Below are 27,396 nucleotides of genomic sequence, written 5' to 3' on the forward strand. Positions count from 1 at the left end.
GTGAAACTCAATATTTTTGGATAGTTCTATTACTAGCCACCTCCTATTTCCTGCAAACTTCAACATGTTGGGAAGGCAAAAAGCAGAAAAGCAGAGCTTCCCAAGGATGGAAACAGAACTCAGGTAAGACAGGAATGGCTCTGAGAAACTCAAGTGGATATTTCAAAACCTGAAGCCTTAAGATATGTAGGTACAAATCAGGGCAGCTCCTCCAAATGAGGTTATCGTTGCTCCTTCATCCCTGGAGTCCAAATACAAGCCTTCCTACACATAAATACTAGAAATACTTTCACAGGGAATAGTCTTTTATATTACAGTGAATGAAACAGGCTTAAATATTCTTAGGAGAAATATGCTGATAAAGTTCATACAAAGAATTTGGTTGATAAGAGACTCTCACTAGAAAATGATTTGGCTTGGAAGAAGAAAGGAGAAGAGGGAAGATAAGATGGTACATAAGGTAGAAAAGACTTCATGTCTTTACACCCTTTTCTCCTGCTTCTTAGATCTCAGTTCTTTCCTGGGATTAAGAATATATGGGGGTAACCCTGATCTAATAACTCCCATCTTTAAAAAACTCCTTCAGATCCTCATTTCCCTCCTGCTTCTAAGCTATATCTCTAGTCTCTTTCACAGGAAACCTCTTTAGAGTTACCTCTGCATGCATTCTCCACTTCCATGCCTCTTGTACACACAGTCTGACTCTATCACCAACACTCCTCCAAAACTGCTCCCCTAGAAGAAATCAGCGGCCTTCTAGCTGCCAAATCACTAGCCATTTTCTTCATTTTATCTTATCTTGTCAGCAGCATTTGATACAATACAATCATTCTCTTCTTCAAATAAAATAGATTACTCCATGTCACCATTCTGTTCTGGCTTTAGTTTACAGGCTGCCACAGTATTGTAACACTTTCTAACTAGTCTCTCTGCTTTGATTCTTACCCTTTATAATCATTCTCTTCTGAACAAGGCAATCAGAAAGATTTCTTGAATATGTAAATCAGTTAGGTCATTCCCAGTTTGTTAGCCTTTGTGAGCTTCCCACTGTGCTTAGAATAAATGCAAACTCTTTTCCATAGACCACAGAACTCAGGATGGCTTTGTCCTATTCTATTGGTCTGATATTTTCTTTTATACCTTTGCACTTGCTACTCTATCTTCAACCAGATCTTCTCTGTTCACAGTATGTCACTGAGAAGGCTTCCCTAGCCTCTAAATCAAGAGTAGCTATACACATGTATATATACATACCATGAAATCATACCATTCTATTTTCTTAAAGACAGTTACAAAAGTCTATGTTACTATTTAATTACTCATTCATTATTTCTTTCTTCCATCACAGCTTATGCTCTGTGACAGCAGGGATCTTTTATTTTAAAATACTTTTATTGACAAATCTCCACACCCAATACAGTTCATATACAGTGTACAATCAATGGCTTGCAATATCATCACATAGTGGTGTATTCATCACCCTGATTATTTTTTAGAACATGTGCAACACTCCAGAAAAAGAAATAAAAAGAAAAAAGAAAATGCTCATATATTCCATACCCCTTATCCCTCCCTTTCATTGACCACTAGTATTTGCGTCTACCTAATTTATTTTACCCCTTACTTCCCCCATTATTTATTTATTTTTATCCATATTATTTTACTCATCTGTCCATACCCTGGATAAAAGGAGCATCAGACACAAGGTTTCACAATCACACAGTCACACTGTAAGAGTTATATCTTTAAGCAATCATCTTCAAGAGTGAAGACTACTGGAACACAGGACAGCAGAGATCTTGCCTATATTATACACATCATTATCCAAGGCATTATTTAACCAAAGACTGATAATACAATAATTTGTTGAATGAATGAACAAATGAGGATAGGAGTTAGTGATTTGAATACAAAAGATGGGAGGCTAAAAGAAAAAAACTCCCTGTTCATTAGCTTTGGTTAGATACAGTGCGAAGACAGTCAATTCTTGTCCTAGCATTTAAATGTCCCCTGAATTTCTGTCATGTCATTAACACGATGGAATGGAGAATGTCTGTCTTACATCCACAGCCAAGACAAGACCTTCCAGAGCCTCCTTGAATAGTAGCTTATGATGTACAAACAATGAGCCACAAAGGCTTACCATACCATTTAAGGTTGAGCGCTCCAAAAAATAGGATTTGTAAGAGCTCAGGTATAGTTACTGATTTTCCAAATCCACTGCAGCAGGTACTGTTGTTCACACCTGCTCCTTTGCCATCATAAGATGTAGAGCATTTACAGCTGCCAGAAAATGAAGCCTGTTCTTTTCCCACAAACAGCACACCTTGCCTTAGACTTGGGTGATCCATGTATTGCATCAAACGCAACCATGGAAGACATTAAGTAAGACTGAAATTATGAGGATTTGAAAATGAGAACAGCCATAATTGGAGTGTATTATCCATTCCCGGAGAAAGAGCTGTGATATTTTCAGTAAGAAGAGAAAAAATCTAAGATTATAGCTGTTCATCGAAACAAACTAAATTTAGAAATATTGGGAATTATAAAAGCGATTCACTCTCAATAAAGGCAAAATTTCTAATAAACATGAAAAAGGATTTATTTATCTATCTTTTTCTAAAAGTGGAAGACAACCTCCTAAATGATGTCTCAAAATAACCTTCTTTTCTGGGTAGTAATCAAAGAGGGGAACTGATGCCTGTTTGCATCCTTTTACCTTTTTTGAAAACTAGGATAAGGGCTGAACTGCCATGTTTAAGCTTCAGGGAAGGTTCAAGGCCATTTCTTGTGTTTGTTAATTACAGTTGACTCTCAAGGATTAAACAGAGTTGGTACTTAGAACTGGGTATCACTATATCCTATATATATCCAGGTTCCAACAGAAATGTAACAAAACGCCATCATTTCTTTTCAATGTCTTGTATTTTTTATACGGTCAAGCAGCATTTTTTCAAAATGCTTTTAGATTATCAAGCAGGCAGGAGAGAAGCACAAAACAGTTTTCAGTTTAAATTTCTCTCAGTTGGACAACATTAATTCAGTTCCAGAATTCCCAGTCTATCTGAAGTGAGGGGCAGAATGTTTTATACTTTCAGATGCCCTTAGAAACAACGTTATCCTTATCCTTATAATACCCTTCTGATCTTTTTCTTGATTCTTAAAACTCGAAGATTAGCTATATAGTTATACATAATTGGATAGTCAAGAAAGAACAACTTTTTAATTTGTCAAAACACAAAACTAAGTAACACTCTCAGAAATATTAGCATTTTTTTTTGATGATCTGTTGTTAAACACAGCTGAGGAGGAGCATTTTAAGTTTTATCAATTACATCTTGGAGTTAAATCCTTTACCGAGAGCAGATTTGGATGAAGGAAAACCTGGACATCCTTGGAAGAAAGTTTTAGCTCTTTGCTAAATTAGTTAATATTGGTTACTCAAGGATGCTGAAAAGTTCAATAAGGGGAAAAAAAGAGAAAGAAATGGGCTATAGTAAAAAAACTTTAAAATGATTCTTGGAGTATTTATTATTCATTACCAGAAATAGAGGAGCAAATAAAGTTGAAACAAAAAGTAATATAATCATGTTCTAGGGCTGGAAATAGCAAGCAAAAAGAGAATCCAGAGATCTTAATGATCTAAGTTTGAGAAAAAAGTCTCATTATTGAATTCTACAGCAGTACTGCTCCACGGCAATATTATTTCTAGATGTGGAAGACCTGAAATTGCCTTCCTTATTGAGGAAGCATCTTAACATGAGTAAAACCCAGAACTTCACTTTTCTTGAAGAGACCAGAAGTTTCCAGAAATCACAAACTAAAGTGTGTCAGCTCGGTCCTTCTCTATGTCATTTTCCATACAATGATGTTTTCATTCTCAAAGGACTCCCATTAACATGTTCTTGAATCTCTTTTAAAAAGTTTAAAAGGTTCACAGTTTAAAAAGTTCCATTTATGAGCAACTGGATAGTCAGGCACCCAATCAATCTCTTCTCTTTGTCACTTTCCAAGAACATCAGGGTTCAGAGGAGGCAGTGGTAAGGGAGCCCGTGACCCATGCATTGGATTGGTGTCTGATTTGGTGCTGCTAGGTTGGTTTGGTCCCTGAATGCCTGGCTGGTATTTGTTGCTGAAATCCATAGCTGAAGAAGCCCATCTCCAGTGTCCAGCCAGTACTAGTCGCTGGTGGCCTCACCTGGGCAGGTCTCTAGTGCAGTTGGCATCAGGTGATGGCTCTGTCGTAGGGACTCTGCATTGTCACTGTGGAGACCACTTACCGTTGGTCATCCAGAGGCCAGCTTAGGAAGAACAGAGCAGGAGAGAAATAGCTCTAAGAGAGAAATAGCTCTCGAAATTTATCCAAAAGAAACTTTTTTTTTTTTTCAATTGCGTAGGCAGGCACCAGGAATTGAACCCAGGTTTCCAGCATGGCTGGTGAGAAGCCACTGAGCCACGGCTGCACCGCCCCTGTGACTCTTAAATTGGAAGAAATAACATACCTTTGAAAGGAAAATTTAAGTATTTTTCCCCAGATACCCAGTGGAATGGAGGCTCAGGATGAATTTTACTTGCTATAGAAAAAAGAGAAGGAAACTTTTTTATTTTTGCAGATAGAAGTATGGTGGGTAAATTTTGACACTCATCAACATTCCCATTCATAAAAATAGGTCAAAATTTAAATGATGAGGATGGTAGTCTTGGATCTGGTTTAATTCATCAATAAAATAAATCATTTGTGGCTGTATTTTATTATAAATGTCATATCTTGAAACTGATCATGACACCCTAATGTGTCTGTCTGGAAGCCATCATGAAAACACAAAGCTCTGGACCATTCTCATCCCAAAATCTTAAAGAAAGACTGTCAGTGACAGGCTGATATTTTGTAAAGGAAACGCTTTTTAGATATAGCCATCCATTAGCTACATTTTTCAGACTTCAAACGTAGAAATAAGTAGATCTAACTGAATGTATCCTGCCATATTGAAGCCTGCAGCAGGCAGGAAACCAAAACTCCATATATACACACACCTGTGGGCATCACTGCATCCCATCTGTCATTAAGACAAAGAGTAAAGAGGGTCTCATTAAGCAATGTGTATATTTGCATATTACACATGCCCATTATTCTTCTTTCATTTGCTTGTGTATATTTTCTGCTGAGACTCATTTTACTAAAGTTTTTACAGAATTTGGAAAAGAAGCATGTTTGTATTCTTCACACATAGGGAATATTTCTTCTCCTAGTTTTACAGTGTGACTTAGAGGCAACATTGAGTTTCTCTGTGTCTGTGTGTCAATAAAGCCTTAATAAACAGGTCATTTGCATCCCCTTGATTAGCTCAGCAAGGAGCAACATCTAGTTTCTGTCCGAAATCTAGGCCGAGATCATTGCTGACTTCTGTTTTGCCTTTTCTCTATCTACAGATAGGAAAAGCCCAGATTTGGAATTCAAAAGCTCTGGGTTCAAATCTTATATGCTATTGTGTACTTCGGACATGTCATTTAACTTGTCTTAAACTTTTTTAAGTAAAACACTCCTGTCTGGAGGTTTGCATTAAAATGTAAAAGTGGCTACTGGATAGTGTTTAATAATTAAATGTGGGCTAGCGTCCTATTATTATACTGCCCCTTTACTGTTAAAACTACTGAGGAAGTATATGGTGATACGAAAGTGTTTACTTAAAAAAATAGTTGAAAACCAGCGCTACATTGAAAACTGCTGGGACCTCTTCTAATCAATATCTTCTGCAGAATCATTCATTTCCCCTCTTTTAGCAAGTTTATGGTTGTAGAATTCAATGGCTTAATCTTTTTTTAGCAACCCTGTCTCTGCTCCTCTTCTTGTGTTGTTTGGGTGGATATAGCATTCACCACCATTCAACTCTACACTGTAAAGTCATATAAAAATAAAAATTTATTGGGAGTGCACAGGTGGTTCAATGGTAGAATGCTTGCCTTCCATGCAGGAGACCTGGCTTCTATTCCCAGACCACGCACCCGCCAAGATACATAAATAAATAAATAAAATTTAAAAAATATAAAAAAAATTAAAAATAAAAATTAATTAATTTTTTTTTTTTTGGCATGGGCAGGCACTGGGAAATGAATCCTGGTCTCAGGCATGGCAGGCAAGAACTCTGACACTGGGCCACCATTGCCCACCCTGTTTTTCCATTTTTAACATTGTTTACAGCTTTCCTCCTTTTCACTAAGACATAAATCTTGGACTAGATGGGCTATGCTTTCCTGACTCCATCAGTTCCACTGGCTGCATCCTTTGGGTGCCACTACCCAGCTCTAATCTCCTGATCGTGGGTGTCTCCCACTCTTCTCACTGTTCCACAACCTCCTTTTTGGTTATAGGGCCTTTCCCACTCATTGCATTCTCTCTCTTTCTCTTTCTCTCTCTCTTTTTTCTCTCCGTCCCCTCACCTTGCTTCTAAATATGATGGTTTATGCTTTTTTTTTAAAAAAAACAGCATCAACGTAAGTATGAGAGATCAGTATCGTAATAAGATGGATAGAATAAGTAAACTGAAAGTATAGAAAATCCCAGCAAGGCTTCTATTAAAAAAGAAAACAAATCAAAGCACGGCAACAAATTCTCTGCAAGAATGCTCAGACTTCCTAGTAGATCCTTGAAGGACAAATCAGGCTGAGATTTTAACATTCCATCCTGTCACCTTTTATCTCTTGAAGACATATACCTGTCACAAAGCTAAATAGAAATATCCCTGCTCGCATTCTGGGAAGCCTGGCTTAACAGTCCCTATGAAAATCAATAGGTTCCAATTGACAAAAAGCTTGAAGAAGTTTCACTTCATTTGACTCAGCTTATTATCTGCAAGCTGTTTTTCTTAATGTGTTCTGAGACCTCAATTAGGCCCCAAAAGTCTATTTCAGCTAGCGGCTTATTCTCCTGTCTATCACTGACCAACGGTGATCTTGCCTGCACTTTCTGAGCATTCCCACAAGTAGCTAATAGCAGTGTTAATGAGATGCATCTCTTCACCCAACATTGGACCGTCCACCTCTTTTATGTACCCTCCAGCAATTGGGAAATGCATGGTCCATGGTCAGTTTTCTATGTTTCCAAATGTTAGGCCGGGAGAAACACAGGCAGGCAATCTCCATCTTCCTCGCAAGTCTGTCCAGTTGAGGATACAGTGACAAAGTATAGAGGATCTCCCTAGAGTGTGGTGGTTCCTACTCAAGACGAAGAGTGCAGGTAGGCTCTTTCTTCTTGACTCAAAGCAGTCTCATTTTCATGCAGCTCAATATATTCCCAGGTATTTTTCTTGAAGTTAATTTTATCCTCTTATTCTTTGACCCATTTGACTACCTTCCTGAGAAATGATAACACCCATAAACCAAGCACCTCAAGCAGCCACCACTCATTGAAGAAGTCGTTGTATAGTGAAATAGAAAGAATGTGAGTTACACAAATCTTGTTTAAGAATGAACATTGAATTGATAAAGATGTGAGGAATAAGTGAAGTTCATTCATTCATTCATACTGTAATCTATGTGAAGTTCCTGGTGCAGAGCAACTGCTCAATATATTGTAGTTACCACCATTCCAGATTCTTTATTTAGATGCCCAGATTTATACAAGCCATACACTCTGACCGTTACTCCAAATGCATTTTCCTTACCCTGAAAAACCTGTTTCCATAGTAGGTGATATAAAAATGAGCACTGGAGAACCATTCTAGAAAGTTTTTTTGGAAAGTCTGTGTCCATTTTGTTCTTCCAACACTATGTGAGCGGATCTACTTTCCAAATACTGGACAAAACTGAATATTATTTTTTATTCTTTGGGAATAAAAATAGTTATATTCTCAATTTAGAGTTATTATTTTTGTAACTATAAAATTATTTATTAATCATTTTTCTTTCTTCTATGAATGATCTCTCCAAATGTTGTGCCACTTATTATCTGCATAAACTTGACCAAGTTACTGAGTCTTACTTTCCTCCATTTGAAATCGAGTCCCCACCACGGTCTCTGACACACTGCAAACATTCAGTTAATGGTAGTTGGTGATTTTTTTTTTTACCAGGGCTTTGGTGATTTCCCTCATTGATTTCTATGTGCTCTTATTTTATTAAGGTTGTCAATGCTTGCTAGATTGGTGATTTTATAATCGATGACCATCTTGCCGAGAGATGTCAGCCATCAAGTCTTGTTCAATTTCTTATTCTGAGAGCTGACAGCTGTTAAACACATTTCTTAAACTAAAAAAATACAAAGACACAAAGACTCAAACAGAAACATAACTTGATCAAAATCGTTGCCTTTACCCTCGTCAAGATTATTTTTAGGGTGAGCTGAGGAAGATTAAAGAGCTCTTCTAAGGGTAAAGAATTCCTAAAATGAAGTCTTTTAACTATTTTTACTAATTTATAAAAGAGTACCCTACAGTCCTCAGAAATCTTCATATTGCATACTGGATGAGAAAAAAATTTATTCATAAAAAAATAAAATTGTAAGTGAATCCTTACAAATGTTCTTGATCCAAGCAATGCTCTCTTAAAAGACCCAGCTTATGCCTTGAGCTATGATGACGATGGAAAAGTCAGTTTGGTGAACACGGGGAAGCTGGAATGGAGGACCCCCCAGGGAGAGAGATCCAGCCATCAGGACCACCCCAGATGGGACCTCACACATGTACGTGAGTAGGTTTCAGGCCATCCATCCACAGACAAACCAACTGACTATCTGTGTCCGCTTGATCCCAGTTCATACTAGTAGAAAAACCACCAGTTAATTCACTGAATTGTGGGAAATAAGGCATCAAATTTTTGAATGCTTTGAAGCATTAAAGGTTGTTTTAAGGCATTAAAAGCTGAATGATTTGTCACTCAATATTAGATAGCTCATGTACTGCCTATCAAGCAAGATAATCCAGACAGGAGAAATTAGGCTTAACTACCTAGAAACAAAAAGAATTTCCATCAGGGTGGGGATATGAACACTGAAGATTCATTGAAAAGTTACCAAGAGAAGGAAAAACTTTATTACAAAAGAAACTAAGTACACACATAACAATTCCAGATAATTGAATATTTATTTTCTTTAAGGCAAAAGGTTTAAATTATGATTTGTTGGTATTGCTTTCAGTTCTATAATTCCATGGGCAACAATAAAATGTTGAAAGACCCTAAATTAGTGGTTCCCAAAGTTTACTTGTATGACTTGCACAAAAGCTGATTATATTATTTAATCTCTCTGAGATTCACCTATAAAATGGTGGCAGCACCCATCTCACAGAGTAAAGATTCATTTTTAAATCGTAAAATGGTTCACAAATCTAAGTTGCTATTTTCCTCAAAAAAGATATTAATGTATTACAGGTGAGCATATATCTGTGTGTGCAAAGACAGATGGATGTGGCAGCTAATGTCTGTCCATTAGCCAGTATTCTGGTGAACACTGGTGTTAATTGGTATTTGTTAATTGGTATTAACAAAAACAATATACCTAGATAAAAAATACTTCTCTTCCTAAATTTAGTACATTCTTCTTAAAAGATCCTTCTAGGAAAGTTGGTATAAGATGGTTATTAAAAAAAAAAAAAAGATAGGCCGGAAAACATTTGATGAATGCCTAATATATACCAGGTCAATACATCAAGCATGCATATGCATAAGCATTTATGCATGTGTTGTTTTAGGTAATCCTCAATTTACCCAGTGGTATAAATAGTATTATCCCTATTTTAGACCTGAGCGACCTGATAGTCTCTTATAATGAAGACATCTTGGAGAGGTCAGGGTGTTTCTTATGAAGTTTAATCTAAAGAAAGCTTTCAAATTCCCAAGTAATACCATAGTTACATACTCAAATGTTAGTTCATAAGAATTTAAAGGAAATAGTTAATGGGAGTTTAATACTAAATCATAGAATGATTAGAGAAACCACAATATATGGGTTTTCAAACTAACTAAACGGAAAGAAGACCAACTAACAATTATAGAAAATTTTGTAAAAGTTAGGGCATTCGCTAGTGAATATTTATTAAATTACTGGAAAAACCTTTGCATGATTTATAGGTAATTTTATATAATAATAACTAAACATGACAGAATTTAAGCCCTGAACTACGGATCGAGGCAAATGTTCCAATGGTGAGAATCAGAGTAGAGACACAAAACTGAAAGTTTTTCCAAATATAAGAACTAGAGGCATCCAAGAATTGCTTAAGAAGGAGGTCATATGAAGGTCACACTAAATTTTATTATAACAATAGAAAGTACTTAAAAATAATATAACTAATTTTATTCACACAGAAGTGTCCAATATGTCTGGTATTACTCACTACTTCATTTCAAATTGAGTTAATGAGTACATTAGAATTGCATAGAATGAAGAGATATTATTATAATATAAAATAACTGTGTGGGCCCATTACAATGAATAATAAAAACAATGTTTGCCAGTTATTACACGCCTCCTGTGTGCTGGACAATAGTTTACATCAATTGTCACACTTTAATCATCACTAGAATGCTGTAACTAGATGTTCTTAAATCCATTTTACAGTTGAGGAAACACATTGAAAGAAGTACGCAATTTGTAAAATCACACAGGGAGTAAGTGACAGAGGTGACCCTGAATTCAGTCTTTCTGGGTCCACAGTCTTAACCTCATTCCACTACTATACAGCCATTCATTTTCTTTAATTTAATTTAATTTTTTTAAAAAGCAACATACAAATATGAACATTCTTAACATCTTAACATACAAACATTCCATACATGGTGTACAATCAATGGCTCACAATATCATCACATGGTAGTATATTTATCCCCATGATTATTTGTTAGAACATTTGTATCACTTCAAAAAGAGAAATAAAAAGAAAAAAAGAAAAGTCTCATACATACCATACCCCTAACCCCTCCCTCTCATTGACCAATAGTATTTCCATCTACCCAATATATTTTAACCTTCATTCACCCTATTTTTTATACCCCTTACCACTCCCTTTCATTTATCACTATTTCAATCTACTCAATTTGTTTTAACATTTGTTCTCCCTATTACATATGTATTTTTAATCCATATGTTTTACTCATCTGTCCATGCCGTAAGATAAAAGGAGCATCAGACACAAGGTTTTCACAATCACAGAGTCACATTGTGAAAGCTATATCATTATACAATCGTCTTTAAAAAACATGGCTACTGGAACACAGCTCTATAGTTTCAGGCACTTCCTTCTAGCTTCTCTAAAACACCTTAGACTAAAAAAAGGATACCTATATAATGTATACGAATAACCTCCAGGATAACCTTTTGGCTCTTTTGGCTTTTAAAAAGGGGAATTTAATAAGTTGCTAGTTTACAGTTCTAAGGCCTAGAAAATGTCCCAATTAAAACAAGTCTATAGAAATGTCCAATCAAAGGCATCCAGGGAAAGATACCTTGGTTCAAGGAGACTGATGAAGTTCAGGGTTTCTCTCTCAAGTGGAACTGCACATGGCAAGCACAGTCAGTTTCCCTCTCATCTGGAAGGGCACATGGTGAACACAGCATCATCTGCTAGCTTCTTCTCTCCTGGCTTCTGGTTTCATGAAGCTCCCCAGGAGGTGTTTTCCTGTTTCATCCTCAAAGGTCGCTGGCTCATGGACTCTCTGCCTCGTGGTGCCGCAGCATTCTCTGCTCTCTCCAAATCTCCTTCATTCTCCAGAATGCTTTCTCTTTTAAAGGACTCCAATAAACCAATCAAGACCCACTCAAATGGGCGGAGACATGTTGTTACCCAATCCAGTTTAACAACCACTCTTGACTAAATCACATCATCCAGGGAGATGATCTAATTACAGTTTCAAACATACAGTACTGAATAGGGATTATTCTACCTTTATGAAATGGGATTTTGAGAAAAACATGGCTTTTCTAGGAGGCATTCTTCCTTTCAAACCAGCACAGGTCTCTCCCTTCCAGATGAATTTGGTAATTAGCTTTTCCAAATCTTCAAAGTAGGTTGTTGGAATTTTGATTAGTTAAATCTGTAGATAAATTTGGGGATAACTGACATCTTAACTATATTTAGCTTTCTTATCCATGAGCAGGAAATATCTTTCCACCAAATTTAGATCTCCTTTGATTTCTTTTAGCAATGTTACGTAGTTTTCTGTGTACAAGTCCTTTACGTCCCTAGTTAAGTTCATTCCTAAGTACTTGATTCTTTTAGTTGCTATTTTGAATGGGATTTTTTCTTTAATTCCTCAGCTAGGTCATTGCTTGCATAAAGAAATGTTACTGATTTTTGCACATTAATTTTATATTCTGCCACCTTGCTGAATTTGTTTATGAGCTTAAGTAACTTTGCTGCAGACTTCTCAGGATCTTCCAAGTATCATCTGCAAATAATGAGAGTTTTACTTCTTCCTTTCCAACTCAGAAGGCTTTTATTTCTTTGTCCTGCCAAATTGCTTTAGCTAGAACTTCTAGCACAATGTTGAATAGTGGTGACAGTGGGCATTCTTGTCATTTACCTGATCTTAGGGGGAAAGCTTTCAGTCTCAGGTTTTCATATGTGCCTTTTATCATATTGAGGAAGTTACCTTTGATTCGTATCTTTTGGAGTGATTTTATCAGAAAAGGATGCTGAAATTTTTCGAATGTTTTTTCAGCATCAATCGAGATGATCATGTGATTTCTCCCTTTTGATTTATTAATTGAGTTTCTTGTGTTGAACCATCCTTGCATTCTTGGTATAAACCCCATTTGGTCATGGTGTATAATTCTTTTAATGTGTTGTTGCATTTGATTTGCTAATATTTTATTGAGAATTTTTGCATATATATTCATTAGGGAGACTGGCCTGCAATTTTCCTTTCTTATAGCATCTTTATCCAGTTTTAGTATTAAAATGATATTAGCTTCATAAAATGAGTTTGGTAGAGTCCCTTTTCTCTCACTTTCTTGGAAAAATTTGGGCAGGATTAGCATTAGTTCTTTTTGGAATGTTTGATAAAATTCCACTGTGAAGACTTCTGGCCTTGGGCTTTTTTTTTTGTAGGAAGATTTTTGATGACTAATTGAATCTCTTTACTTGTGATTAGTTTGTTGAGATCTTCTATTTCTTCCTGAGTCAGTGTAGCTTGCTTGTGTGTCTCCAGGAATTTTTCCATTTCATCTAGGTTGTCTAGTTTGTTGGAGTATAGTTGTTCATAGCATCCTCTTATTATTTCTCTTATTTCCTCAGGGTCTGTGGTAACTCATCTCTTCTCATTTCTGATTTGTTTATTTGCATCCTCTCTTTTTTTTCTTTGTCAGTCCTGCTAGTGGCCTATCAATTTTATTGATTTTCTCAAAGAAATAACTTTTGGTTTTATTGATTCTTTCTGTTGCTCTCTTATTCTCCAATTCATTTAACTCTGCTTTAATCTGTGTTATTTCTCTTCTTCTATTTGCTTTGGGGTTAGTTTGCTGTTCTTTCTTGAGTTCCTCCAGGTGTGCTGTTAAGTCCTCAATTTTTGCTCTTTCTTGTTTTTTAATATAGGCATTTAGGGCAATAAATTTCCCTCTCAGCACAGCCTCTGCCACATCCCATAAATTCTGATACATTGTATTCTCATTTTCATTCATCTCAAGATAGTTAATGATTTCTCTGGTGATTTTTTCTTTGACCCACTGGTTGTTTAAGTGTGTGTTATTTAATCTCCACATATTTGTGAGTGTTCTCATTGTATGGTGGTTATTGAGATCCAGCTTCATCCCATTGTGATTAGAGAAAGTGCTTTGAATAATTGCAGTGTTTTTAAATTTATAAAGACCTATTTTGTGCTCTAGCATATGATCTATCCTGGAAAATGTTCCATGAGCACTACAGAAGAATGTATATCCTTGTGCTTTGAGGTGCAATGACCTACATATGTCTTTTAGGTCTAATTCATTTATCAGGTTATTTAACTTCTCTATTTGCTTGTTGACCTTCTGTCTGGTTGTTCAATTTACAGAGGAGAGTGGTGTATTGAAGTCTCCTACTATTATTGTTGAAACATCTATTGCTCCCTTCAGTTTTGCCAATATCTGTCTCATGTACTTTGGAGCTCCTTGATTAGAAGCATAAACATTTATGATTGTTATATCTTTTTGGTGAATTCACCCTTTAACTGGTATTTAGTGTCCTTCTTTATCTCTTATGATGTCTTTACATTTAAAGTCTATTTTGTCTGATATTAGTATAGCTACTCCTACTTTCTTTTGGTTAAACCTTGCATGGAAAATCTTTTTCCATCCTTTCACTTTCAATATATTTGTATCCTTGTGTCTAAAATGAGTTTCTTTTAAGCAGCATATAGCTGGATTATGTTTCTTAATCCATTCTGCCAATCTATATATTTTAATTGGTAAGTTTAGTTCATTAACATTCAAAGTTATTACTGAAAAGGCATGTTTTGAGCCCACCATCTTATCTTTTTTATTTTATTTGTCAGATCTATATATTCATTTTTCTATTTCTCTTTGTATTCTTTAAACTAACCTTAGTGGTACTCTTCAGTTCTGTGCCCTCCTCCAGACCTCCCTCTCTTGTCATTTTTTTTTTTCAGCTGGCAGAACTCCTTTCAGTATTTCTTGTAGGGATGGTCTCTTGTTGGCAAATTCTTTTAGGACTTCTTTATCTGTGAAAACTTTAATCTCTCCCTCAGTTTTGAAAGACAATTTGGCTGTGTACAGAATTCTTGGCTGGAAGTATTTCTCTTTCAGGATCTTGAACATATCACACCACTGCCTTCTCATCTCAAGAGTGCTAGTTGAGTAGTCTGAACTCAGCCTTATTTGATTTCCCTTGTTTGTAGTAGAATTTTTTTTTCTTGCTGCTTTCAGTATTTTCTGCTTCTCTTCAACATTTGAAAGACTGATTAGTATGTGTCTTGGGGAAGGTTTATTTAGATTTATTCTGTTTGGAGTTCACTGGGCTCCTTTGCCTTGTATATTTATGTCTTTTATGAGGGTTGGGAAGTTTTCCCCCATTATATCCTCAACTACTCTTTCTACACCTTTACTCCTCTCTTCTCCTTCTGGGACACCAATGATTCTTATATTCGCGTGCTTTGTTTTGCCTATTATTTCCCTAAGATCCAATCCAATTTTTTCCCACCATTTTGCCATTTATTGTTTTGAGTCTTTGAAGTCAATTATCCTGTCCCCTACACCACTTATTCTTTCTTCTGTCTCTTCAAATCTGGTGTTGTGTGCCTCTAGTATTTTTTTTATTTAGTCATTAGAAACTTTAATCTCTGTGATACCTGCTATTTTTCTATCTATTCTTTCAAATTCCTCTTTATGCTTTTCTACTGTCTTCTTCATCTCTTTTATGTCATTTGCTATCCCACTTATTTTATTAAGTAGAGTTGCATGAGCATCTTTGATTAGTTGTTCCAATGTCTGTGTCTCCTCTGGTCTTTTAATATGGTCACTAGGCAGGGCTATATCTGTTTGCATTGTGATATTCTTAGTGATCTTCTGCTTCGTGGCATGTAAATATCTTGATTGATTTACTTTGGGAGTTGATTTCTTTCAGTAGTCAAAGGCCTTGTGTTTGCAGGATGGTTGTACAGCAGGGAGTAGGGTACAGGGTGGGGCACGAGTGTGGGGAATTATTTCAGGGCTTGTTTAGGCACAGGTTGGGGCTGTTACACTGATGTTGTGAACATGGGCACCCAGCAGCCAGGGACGATGTAGCTATGCGGGTGTACTAGCCTGGGGAGCGTAACCTTGGTGTGTGCTGGTCTAAGGCACAGGACCCTTTGTGCACATGCAAAGGCTGTGGCAGCAGGTTGGCCCTGTGCCTCTGTGGACTGGGGGCAGATGTGACCTAGCTGTGCAGGTTGACACCTTCTCAGAGCTGGGAAGTGAGGTTACGTGCATGCGTGGTTCTAGGACTGCTGCAAAGTGCAGGTCCCAGAGCTGAATGATGTGATTGCGGGTATGCACATGCGTGGGCCTAGGAGTGCCATAAACTGATGTGCAGAGCTCCGGCGGCGGGGGATGGGAGGTGGGGGTGGGCCGGGTGAGGCTGTGTGACACTGTGTGATGGGGGGAAGGCAGGAGTAGCCTAGGTATGGAGGTTAGTACCCGCAGGGAGCAGGGAAGGGAAGGTAGTGCTTGGGAAGGGTTCAGGAGAGGTGGGTTGGGCTGCACTTGGGGTGGGGGTGTGGGGCAGGTATGTGCACTGGGGGCTGGTGGGGTGGAGGTGCCTGGAGCTCTGGGAATGGGACCAGGTGATGGGGTTCCGGTGAGTCGGAGCAGGTGGGGTGTGGGGTGAGTCGCTGATCAGGGGGCTGCGCTGGTGTGAGTAGCGAGCCCAAGGAACGCGGTCTGGCTTATTTCCTGGTCCCGAGCTCCTGTCTGTGCACTCCCACGGGCTCCGCACCTCCGCACCTTGGCACCAGACTCTTAGCTTTCTGCCTCTCAGGTCCTCGGCCTCTGCAACCAGGGCTGCCACATGTGGTGCAGAAGCTCTCCTAGGTCAGCCACACTCCTGAATTGCTGCCTCAGTCCCCCTCTTGACCCTCCTCTAACTTTTCCGTGAAGCAGGGCTAATCTCGAGCTACTCTATTCGGCCATCTTCCCAGAAGTCTCCCAAGAACACAGATTTTATAGTCCAATAAATACAGTCATTTCCACGAGTTGAACAATACAGAAATTTCATCAGTATCTGTCTCCAAAATTCCAGGGACACTATAAATTCTAATTGAGTATAAAATTCTTAAAGCTTCATTAGTTCTGAAAGTAAGCCACACTGAACAGGCTGAAGTGTGATCATTTAGCTAAATCTTGAGCTATTGACTCCTAGGGAAGAAAGATAAAGCATGATTCATGAGAACTGCTTCTGAAATAGTGAATCCATTACCTCCCTGTTCATTCTTCAAAAGTTGTGATTCCATTTAACTGGGCAAAGTTCAGTTCAGGCTGAAGATTCCATCTACTTAATCTGCTCAAATTTCGACATTTTCTTAAATCTATGTTTTTTACTTTTGTGCAGTATGAAGTTCAGCATATTCGACAGCCTTGTAACATCAGTAAAAAGGGTGACTCTTGTAAATCACTGGTTGTCTCAGTATCTATGTCTCTCAGAATCCTTTACTGTCCCCAGAGCCTTTAGCCTGAAGATGCAACATAGTAAATCTTTCGACTCAACTTCAATTTCTTCTAAATGCCACATAAAATGGAGACAATTATGAGCTCATGCATGAAGAAAAAAACTTAACCATGTTTCTTCACTCCTGATTCATAATTCACAAAGTTCAGAGGAAAGTAAAAGTTCACTAATATCTATAAGCCAGCTCCTGTTTACCAGGGAATTAGGCATTTTATGTGCAGTAAAAATGGAATGTCCTTGCAGGAGACCAGGTTCAATTCCCAGACCATGCACCCCCCACTCAGAAAAAAAAAGAACTTCTTGTGAATTTATAATTATTTCAAAATAAAAAATTAAAATACAGGCCACCCCCATCCAAAGGAAAACAATGGCTGCCACTCCCAATGATTAAATGACTTTTCAGTACAAGGACTACTAAGAAGTGGAAAAAAATTAAGCACATAAACAAAAACAGGAACTTCAACCCATTTTCTTCTCTTGTTACTCTCATAACTATCAAAGCTTTATCTCTGTTAATGACATATGAGACAAATATATATTTTTATAGGAAATATCCAGTTTTTTCCAGCACAGTAGAAAGTAGGTTCAACTATCATTTTCTATTTAATGGCATTTCAATACATGTATAAGTCACTGATGTTCATCATATCTTTAAGAGACCATAAGATTTTGAAATGCTTTCTGAATAGCCAAAAGAAATGTTAAATTATTGTTAAACATGGTCTCAATGCTGAAGTATGTTTGCACCCAAACATTTTATTATGAGAATTTTCATAAATATTGAAGGGTTGAAATACCGGAATGGACACTAGTATACTGCCCTAAATTCAATACTTATTGATTTTTCCTTTTTCATTCTATCTCATTTATGTTCCCTTTCTCTCTCTCATTTTCTTTTCCCATATGCCCATGCGCGCATGCACACACACACACACACACACACACACACACTCTTTTGTTGTTGCTTATTTTCAAGTAAGCTACAGGCATTATGACTCTTTCTGGGTGATGAATTTTAATGTATTCTAACCCTTCACATGTACTTATTCTATATAAAGTACATAATAAAATATCCACATATAAAATATATGGTAACTTAAAACATATTTTTCTTATTATAAATACATCTTAATTTCCCATAAGAACATTTGATTAACCAAAATGTCCAATTGCCTGAACATGATAATTTATTTTATTTGTTATTAATTTTAATTTATTATTATTTTATTATTTATTATTAATTTTAATTTATTAAAATAAATTATCATTGATTTAATGATATAACCATAACAATAATTTAGTAATAAATATAAATCAATTATTGTTATTTTAAATTTATTTTTAATAATTTATTATTAATATTAACACTATCCTGTACGTGGTCTCCACCAGGATGTGGACTTTTCCGTAAGAGCCAGTACTTCAGTCTGTCTTCCTCTGGATTAGTTAGAACATCTATTACCCACACATTTCAGTGTCTAATGAATTCTCAGTGATTATCAGGATGGATTATGGGGGAATGAGTCTCTTATTGCCCATATAACTGAAGTCCATCCTAAAATTGGAGAAAAGTTAGGAAACTTGTTTTGAACTGAAGTAATATTTATGTATTAATTTATCAGGTAAAAATAGGTTATTTACTGATATTTTTAAATTTTCTTGAGTATATGATAAATTTCCTTCCTCTTCAGATATAATGCTGAATAAAATATTTGAAATTCATCTTTTTAGAAATCCTCCCTAGATAGACATATACATAGACAGACAGACAGACAGACAGTCTTCCAGATCTCAGGCTTAACTCTAGTCATACAATGAAGACCTGAGGAAGTATCCACTAAAGTACTACAGAGGTCTCCGTGCTTGTAGGTTGCGATACATAAAAGTACAGTTTTGCAAACCAAAATGACTGAATACTGGAATTTCATGTGACTCAACTTAGATTATAAATAGTTCAAGTTTTCTGAAACCTGCTTTTCACACAAGAGAAGATCCTCATTTGAATTCTCTAGAAAAATGCTTTGTTTTCCCTGCTTCATTTTCCCTCTATAAATAGCTTCTCAGATTTCATTCATTTCCTTGAGATAAGGAAGTTTCTGTGTACATGGCCTACATGGAATTGAACACTGGGGGCAATTGCTTTTTGCGACTTTGCTTGCTATTTTTTCCCCTTTGCACAGTTCCATACATGGTTTATCCTGGGAGACAGTGCCGGGGTTCCATCTAATTCACCTTCAAAGCTGAGGATGCTTCAGGGGATTTTTCTCTCATTCCACTTGGCACAGCTGTAACTGTGTTTGACAACATCTGCCTTGCAGCACTGCTCTGCAACTCCATCTGACACTTGGTTCCCATTCACATTCTTTTTGTGTCTGCCTTCTGAGAAAGATGTTCCACAACAGAAGTGGAGAAGAGAAGGGAGTAAGGGCAAACCAGAGCTTTACTTTCCCAATTATGAATACACCAAATGGCTCCACTTTTTCTTACTCTAATTCACCCAAAGATTTTTTTTTCAAATGTAATTTTGAGATACATTCACACACCATACAATCCATCCAAAGTATACAATCAATGGTTCCCAGTATCATCACATGGTTGTGCACATATCACCAGGATCAATCTTAGAACATCTGCATTACTCCAGAAAAAAACAAAGAGAAAAAAAGAAAACCCCAAATATCCCGTACCCCTTATTCACCTCTTACTGACTCCTAGTATTGCATTCTATCCAATTTAAAGACAGACAATAAAGGTGAGTTAACTAAGACAGTATAGTATTGTCAGAGACAGATATATAGATCAGAGGAACAGAATAAAACATCCAGAAGTAGATCCATAAAAGTATGGGCAACTGACTCTTTTTTCACTATGTAGCTATACAATCATTATCAAAGATAAGGGCTACTGGGTTACAGCTCAATAATTTCCTCACCCATGGGTTTCTGACATAATCCAGTGTTCTCTAAACTGGTCTTTTGTCTCTTGGGATTCTTGAACATTCACTTCTGAGCATTTATTTTCCTTTCAAAGTTTCCTCAACTATGAACAACATAACCCCTTACAAATTTCATTGACATTTCTTTTATCCAACAAGAAAATATACTACCAACTCCAAAAACATCTTGTCTGTGACTACTGCCAAAGCAGGCCAGTTTATTTTCATCAAAAGTTGATACTTAATAGGAAATATAATTTCATAAATTTTTCATAGTCCTTAGTGCAAATAAATGCATGATATTGAGAAAATTTCAAACCTGACCAATTCAAAAGATTCCTCTCCATTTAGGAATAAGTTAAACCATGGTCTATACCAAATAGGAAATCCTATTATCTGTAGTAATTGCCATTCAAATTCTTATCTTCTTCAGCTGTCTTTTGCCATTTTGCTATGGCTTTAAATTCTAACAGATTGTTTCAAAATGCCATTCCATTTCTACTCAGCTGAAAACTTTGTGCGATTATGCTCTTCTTCATTAGATTAAATTTCTAAAATTTCCTTGTGCCAGACAATACATAAACAGCTGGTGATATTAAACTGCATTTAGGAAAAAAATATCTTGGCTGAAAAGAGGTATTACTTGACTTCAAAATTTATAATTCTCTCTTCAGCAACCTTTACAACTGGATTTTCAGAAAATTAAAATATAATTCACATATTTGTTTATGTAAAACTTGAGTAAGAAAGAATGTGCTATTAAAGAATACCTTTGCTTTTTTGTGGTTATATGAAGGGACACTATCTAAGGACAAAATACAAGTGGGCTTTAAAATGACAAAATACTCTCTGGGTTGCAGAGAGTATTGCACAGGTGTTGGCACTTGTATTTTGAACTCTCACTTGGTGTATTACTTATTCATTAGAGATCAGCCTAAGTAACTTTTGCCTGCTCAGCATACCTAGGAGTTCAGAGTAAGGACAAGTGACTCCAAAACAAAATCCTTCCCTCTTGTCAAAATGCAAGCTTCTAGTTGAGGGGATCCAGTTTCAGAAGCATTATCATTTGTCCAGTTATACTTTACCGAAGCAAACCTAACATCTAAAAATCAAGGCAAATTAGAAGCTGATGACTCCTTTCACAAATCCATCTACATGTGGCTCATTTAGGATGGTTTTTTAAGTAGCAAACTCTTCTAGTATATTAAAATGTGATTCTCTCTCTCTCTATATATATGTATATATATACATGTATTTGTATATGTACATCATGTATATGTATATTTTCAACATGGCTAATATTCAAAGCAAGATTTACCTACCAATTACAAATGTATTTTTTTCTTTTCCATTCACTCCCTGCCTACAGCCACATTCAATCTGAGCTCCAGTCACTTTCAAAGAGCCATACAGGTCTCATTAGACAGCAAGATATTTGGTTGCACTCTTACAATGTAAAATCTAACCAGTCAGCCGTACACAGCCGCTCTCTGGCCCCTTTGCCTTTTAATCAGGGCTCCTGACTTTTCCACATCACCAGGTCTCTTAGAGATGCTATTATATAATGAAAGAAACTTACTGTTTTCTTTAACACTTTGAGAGCATAAGGCTTCTGAGTCCCCTTCTGTTTGCATCTGTACACAATGGATGTGGCACCCCTTGAGGGGAAAACAAAAAACAAAAAAAAACAAAAAGAAAATGTTATGCTCTGGACACTGAGTTAAAGGGGAAAGCTTGAAAATCAGTATCTCTCGCAGTTACTTTCTTAATTGACAAATGCTTATAAGTTCCTCTATAGAATCAGCCCCAGATGTTGAAAGTATTTCTTTCTCACAAGTGAGTATACTTTGCTTATAAAAACTGTAGATTTTCCAATCTGTTGCTTTTTCCTCTTGCCCCACTTTTACACAAGTAACAGCTGGAGCTGTCACATTCAGCAGGTTCTGGAATAAACCAGGTCCTCAAATAAACACAGTTTTTGGAGGACACCCATCCAATTACAGAACCCCTGAGCTTTCTAAGTGTATGTGTCTGGAGTAAGATAAGTCATGGCTGTAGGGAGAGGTTTAAGTTCAGTACTCCACTATAAGCACCAGAGCAGTCTATTCCCCCACTACTTTGCAAGGGAGCTGGGAAGGCTTGAGATGTTACATCCACTTCATTTGGTGCTCTTGGGTTCTCCTAGAACCGATGTTAGCCCCACAGGTATTCTGGATTCTTTATCCAGTGACTATTACTACCTCTTAGCTACACATGCTCCATCAAAAATAATTATGTGAAAATGTCCAGGGGAAATACTACAAAAGTTGTTAAAGATGTGGAAGAAAAAAAAATGGATCATTCCCTTTGTAAAAATCTCAGGGAAATTTCAAGTATGTTTTACTTACAAGGGAGAATGGTGAAAAGGGACTCAATAACTATCTTCATATACGACCAAGGTTACTAAAAAGAGAGCATTAAAAAGGGGGCAAGGGGAGAGCGGGTCACGGTGGCTCAATAGGCAGAGTTTTCGCCTGCCATGCCAGAGACCCGGGTTTGATTCCTAGTTCATGCACTTCCAGGAAAAAAAAAAAACAGGGCAGTGGCATCCAGGTGTTCCCGCCCTACGCAGGAGAGTAAGAGAGAAACAAAATGAGATCAGACAGGCTCAAGTTTCAACTCCGGGAAGAGAACTTCCAGACAAATCTTAAAATAAGATCAGTTGATGTAAATTTGTCAAACTTTGAAGTGTAGGCCAAAAGACCTCTCGCGATATGTATAGTCCCCTGCAACTCTGAAACTCTAAGTGAGCACAAAGAAAATATTAAAAATAAAACACATTGTCACTATCTAAGCACAAGATATATTACAGAGTTGAGGGGAGGTTGGGGATTGGGGTGGTACATGCTAACTGTAAAGAAAAATCTCACCATGTTTTTAAAAGCTTTGGTAAGATATGACATATAGACAAAGAAATAAAGAGTTCCGAAAATGGAATAAAGGTAAATATCAAATTCATTTTTCCCAATTATTCTAAAAGTTTGCAGTATAATGCAAAAATAGTTGAAATTATTATGTTTATAGCATGTGTAAAAGTAAAATGCATGACAACAATAGCACAAAGACAGGGAGAAATTGGGAGAACACCATTGTTAAGTACTTACACTATATGTAAAGTAGTATTATATTATTTGAAGGCGATATCTGATTAATTAAAGACGCATATTGTGCAGCCAAGGCAATGACATTTAAAAAAAATCAATAAAAATCCAATAATGGAGCTAGAATGGGATAATAAAAAATATAAGTTTACAAAAAAGATTAAAAATCGGATGAATAGACATACCAACAAATGGAATAGAATAAAGAATCCATAAATAATCTTACATTTATATGGTCAATTGATATCTGACAAAGGTAAAAAAGCAATTCAGGGCAGCACGATGGTGGCTCAGTGGCAGAATTCTCACCTGCCATGCCAGAGACCGGGGTTCGATTCCCCGAGTCTGCCCATGCGAAAAATACAAACAAAGGCGGTTCAGTGGAGGAAGGATCATCTATAACGTTTCCAACAAATAGTACTGTAATTTCTTCACATACTTCGCATCCCATATAAAAAAATTCTCAAAATAGATCATTGATACAAATGTAACACCTAGAACTCTAAAGCTTCTACGAAAAAAACAGAAAAAAAATTTTGCGACCTTGGATTAGGCAATGATTCTTCAGATATAAAAACCAAAATGCAATGAATTAAAAAATAAATAAATAAATTGGAGTTAATCTAAATTAAGAACATTTGCTCTTTGAAAGCCATGGACTGGGAGAAAATATTTGCAAATCACAATCTGATAAGGAATTGTCATAAGAATATATAAAAATACTCTCAAAACTCATTAAGATGGGAGACTCAGGTTTGTTTCCGGGACCATGTGGTCCCCCAAACACACACACACACACACACCAAAAAAACCTCAATAAGAAAGCAAATGACTCTATTTTTAAAAAAATGGGCAAAAGATTTGAGCAAATACTGCACCAAAGAAGATATGCGGTTGGCAAATAAGCATAATAAGAAACTCAACATCACCAGTTATTGAGAAATTACATATTAAAATCACAATGCAAAACCATTACACACTCAGAACAGATAATAATCACAGCTGACAATGCCACGTGCTAATGAGCACGCAGAGCAACTGGAATTGTTTAACATGCCGGTGGAAGACAGCTTGGCAGTTTATAAAGTTAAGTTTTCCTTACCATACGGCCCATCCATTCCACTCCTAGGTATTTACTCAAGAAAGTCGAAAACCTGTGTTTGCTCATAAGTCTTTAACCAGAATGTTTATAGTAGCTTTATTCACCATAATCAAAACTTGGAAATAACTCGAAAGTCCTTCAGCTGGGAAACAGATTAACAATCAGGGCATATCCATTCAATGGAATGCTACTCAGGTGTAAACAAGGACAAACCGAGGTACATGCAACAACAATAAAATATTCTCAGTGAAAGCAGGTAGATGCACAGTGCTGTATACTGCATGGCGTCATGTATTCTAACATTTCTGCAAAGACAAAACTATAGGCACAGAAAAACAGGTCAATGGTGGCCTGGGATGCAGAGGAGGTAGAGAGATTGACAACAAAATAAGCAAGAGTCTGACTACAAATTTTTTAGCATAACTTTTCTGTAAGTGGTTGATTATGGTGATACTTACAAAATTATATACATTTGTCAAAATAGGCAGAACTGTACACTAAATTAGATGAATTTCACTGTACCTAAATTATACTTTAACAAGAACATAGAAAAAATATCTTTCCAGGAAAACCATATTGTTCAGATGTAAGATTAAAAATCACATTACTAAAACATAGCCTACAGTATTCAACCTATCCACTTCCATTAAACAGGTAGCTGGTGAAATTTAAAACAAAAGAAAGGAAAAGAAATGTATGAGAAAGTGATATGCAAATACAAAAGACAATCTAATTTCATTTTATACCAATTGAAGAGCTTAATATTGCTCAAGAAGTTATGAAAAAGAAAATATATTACATTACACCTATTTCTTAATTTTCTCTTAATTAACATTAAATTAACTGATTGGTAATTGTAATATAGAAATCACTATGTCTTAGCAAAAGCTTTTTCTCTAAGATCTAACAAGATAGTTTAACAAAAAGATTTAACAAAATTTTGATTGTTTAACATCAGGACACAAGTATGCTAGAAATATATTTTTAAAAAGACTAGAAATGTTAAATCAAAAGAATAAAACATCCTAGACAAATGTATGTAAAAACAACATTTCAAGAATTTCTCAAAAATATAATGTATATTCTTTGCTGAAATTCAGCAGTTGGCTTAAATGCATAAAAATAATTTTAGAAAGTAACCATACTTTCATTACGTTTTTTATAAAACTAAATACTTTGTGTTTTAACACAAAGTATAAAAAGTTAGTTTTCAATATGTGGAGAACATTTTGCTATAACATTTTTTCCTTCCTTCAAAATAGATTATATAAAAGGAGAATCATCTTAAAATTGCCTGAGATCCAAAGGAAGTAAGAAGATTTCAGATAAGAAGTCATTACATTCATGGAGTTATTCACTTGAAAATAAAAGCTTCACCACTCATGTCTATTCATTCATAACATACTCTTTGATAAAAAGGGCCAATGAATATAGGAATTTTTACAGATAGAATTTTTTTTCTCCTGTAATTTTGATGAGAAAGAGAATCAATACTGTCTTACAATCTGAGCTGTTCACTTTTACTTTTACACTGATTTTCTTTATAACAGAAATGCTGGAAAAATCATTTTCAATCTCTAGCTTCATATATTAAGTTGATTATTTTAAAAATATGAGAAAGGCAAAAGTTAAAAATATACCACCACAGTTTTCATTGCATAGAAAGAAGAAAAGTAGTCAAATCTGCAATGTGTTGTAAAATCATGTACGGTACGTATACATGATAGCCATAATACTACATACATACTATATTAGATATATACGCACTCACACATTATTGCCTCTATAAAGCTGTTAAGAAATACCTGATGTTGGTATCTGGTGCTATAAGTCAAATTTATGGATGTAAGGAAGAAGTTCCAGTTATCACAGTATTTATTTGCTCTGAAGATGTTTAAAACACAGAGTTCCTTGAATCACATTTAGGATTACTTAGTACAGAAAATAGGTCTCTCTATTCTGTAGCCGATCTTCACATACACCTACTGTCCAACACTTAAGGAACAGTTATCTGAATTTCTTTTTCATAATCTCACCCCTTATCTCTCTCCCCTTTTCTGCTTTTCTGGTTTAAAGAAAGAAATTGGTTTCATTTTATTTTTTCCTCCAGAGGAAACCCATATTCATTGACATAAATTGTCCACCGTTAAACTGAGATACATATCCAAATGCACATAACAGGCCAGATGGAAATCAAATCTGGTTCAAAATGGAAGCAAGAAGTCAGAAATCTGGATTCATATCAGTGTTTTAGGGGAAAAAATGTGATTGCAGAATCCTAAAACAATTCAGTATTATGGGCCCTCTCACATCAAGGAAGGTTAAAAATCAGAGGTTGGTTTTCTGGAGAAGGACTTAATAGGGCTTTAGTGATTGGTGAAACCAACAGACCTCACCTTTCCTTTTCTTTTAAACCTACAATTTTCCCTTCGGAAATGCAAGAGAATTTCAGAGTCTCTTAAAATGTATAAATCTGGAGGCACCGTTGACTGCTCTGCTTTCTTGGCTCCAGCTGTGTCTCTGCTATGATGTGCTTCATAGCCACATAGAAATATATTTGCCATTTTATTAGGCCTTATAAGCTAGTAAGGAGTTCCATATTTTTTTTATCAAAGGGGGAAGTCTTGAAATTAACTTAAAGAGTTTTGTTATCTTTTTCTAATATGGAGGTAGTGATATAATGTGTTTGGTTTAAAAAAATAGTTATGTCAAAATTTTATTTTTAAATTTTCCATGCACTTACTTTTGTTCATTTTGCATTTCATTTTTAAAACTTTTATTTTCAGCATACATATGTCCTTGCAAGAAAAATCCTCTGAATGCTCATTATGAAAAGGTTTAAAATCAAAGATGTAATTTATAAGAACTGTTAATCATATGTTGAAAACACAATGTGTGCACTATCAATGTATTTCTCCTACATGACTGACTTGCTTTCACTTAACAAGCCTATTGTCTTCATTGTCTTTATAAATTCTCAACGAAAATTGGTTATAACCTCAAAATTTATTTTGCTCAGGGGTGAAAACTGAGTTATATTCAGGAACAGGAGCCTAAGAAAGAATCAAAGTCTGTAAATGTTTAATGTCA

At 36.0% G+C, this 27,396-nt stretch overlaps 1 protein-coding gene across 3 annotated transcripts in view; it reads right to left on the bottom strand.

The window, feature by feature from the left end:
- CAMK4 (calcium/calmodulin dependent protein kinase IV) overlaps positions 1–27,396 on the bottom strand; it is a 244,339-nt gene that overhangs the window by 109,606 nt on the left and 107,337 nt on the right. For all 3 annotated transcript variants that reach the window (XM_077138995.1, XM_077138994.1, XM_077138997.1), the window contains one exon: positions 21,644–21,722. In XM_077138995.1, coding sequence (XP_076995110.1) covers positions 21,644–21,722 — 79 coding nt within the window. The remainder of the gene's footprint in view (positions 1–21,643; positions 21,723–27,396) is intronic.

This window comes from Tamandua tetradactyla, chromosome 21, assembly GCF_023851605.1.
Source record: "Tamandua tetradactyla isolate mTamTet1 chromosome 21, mTamTet1.pri, whole genome shotgun sequence".
Classification (NCBI taxonomy): domain Eukaryota; kingdom Metazoa; phylum Chordata; class Mammalia; order Pilosa; family Myrmecophagidae; genus Tamandua; species Tamandua tetradactyla.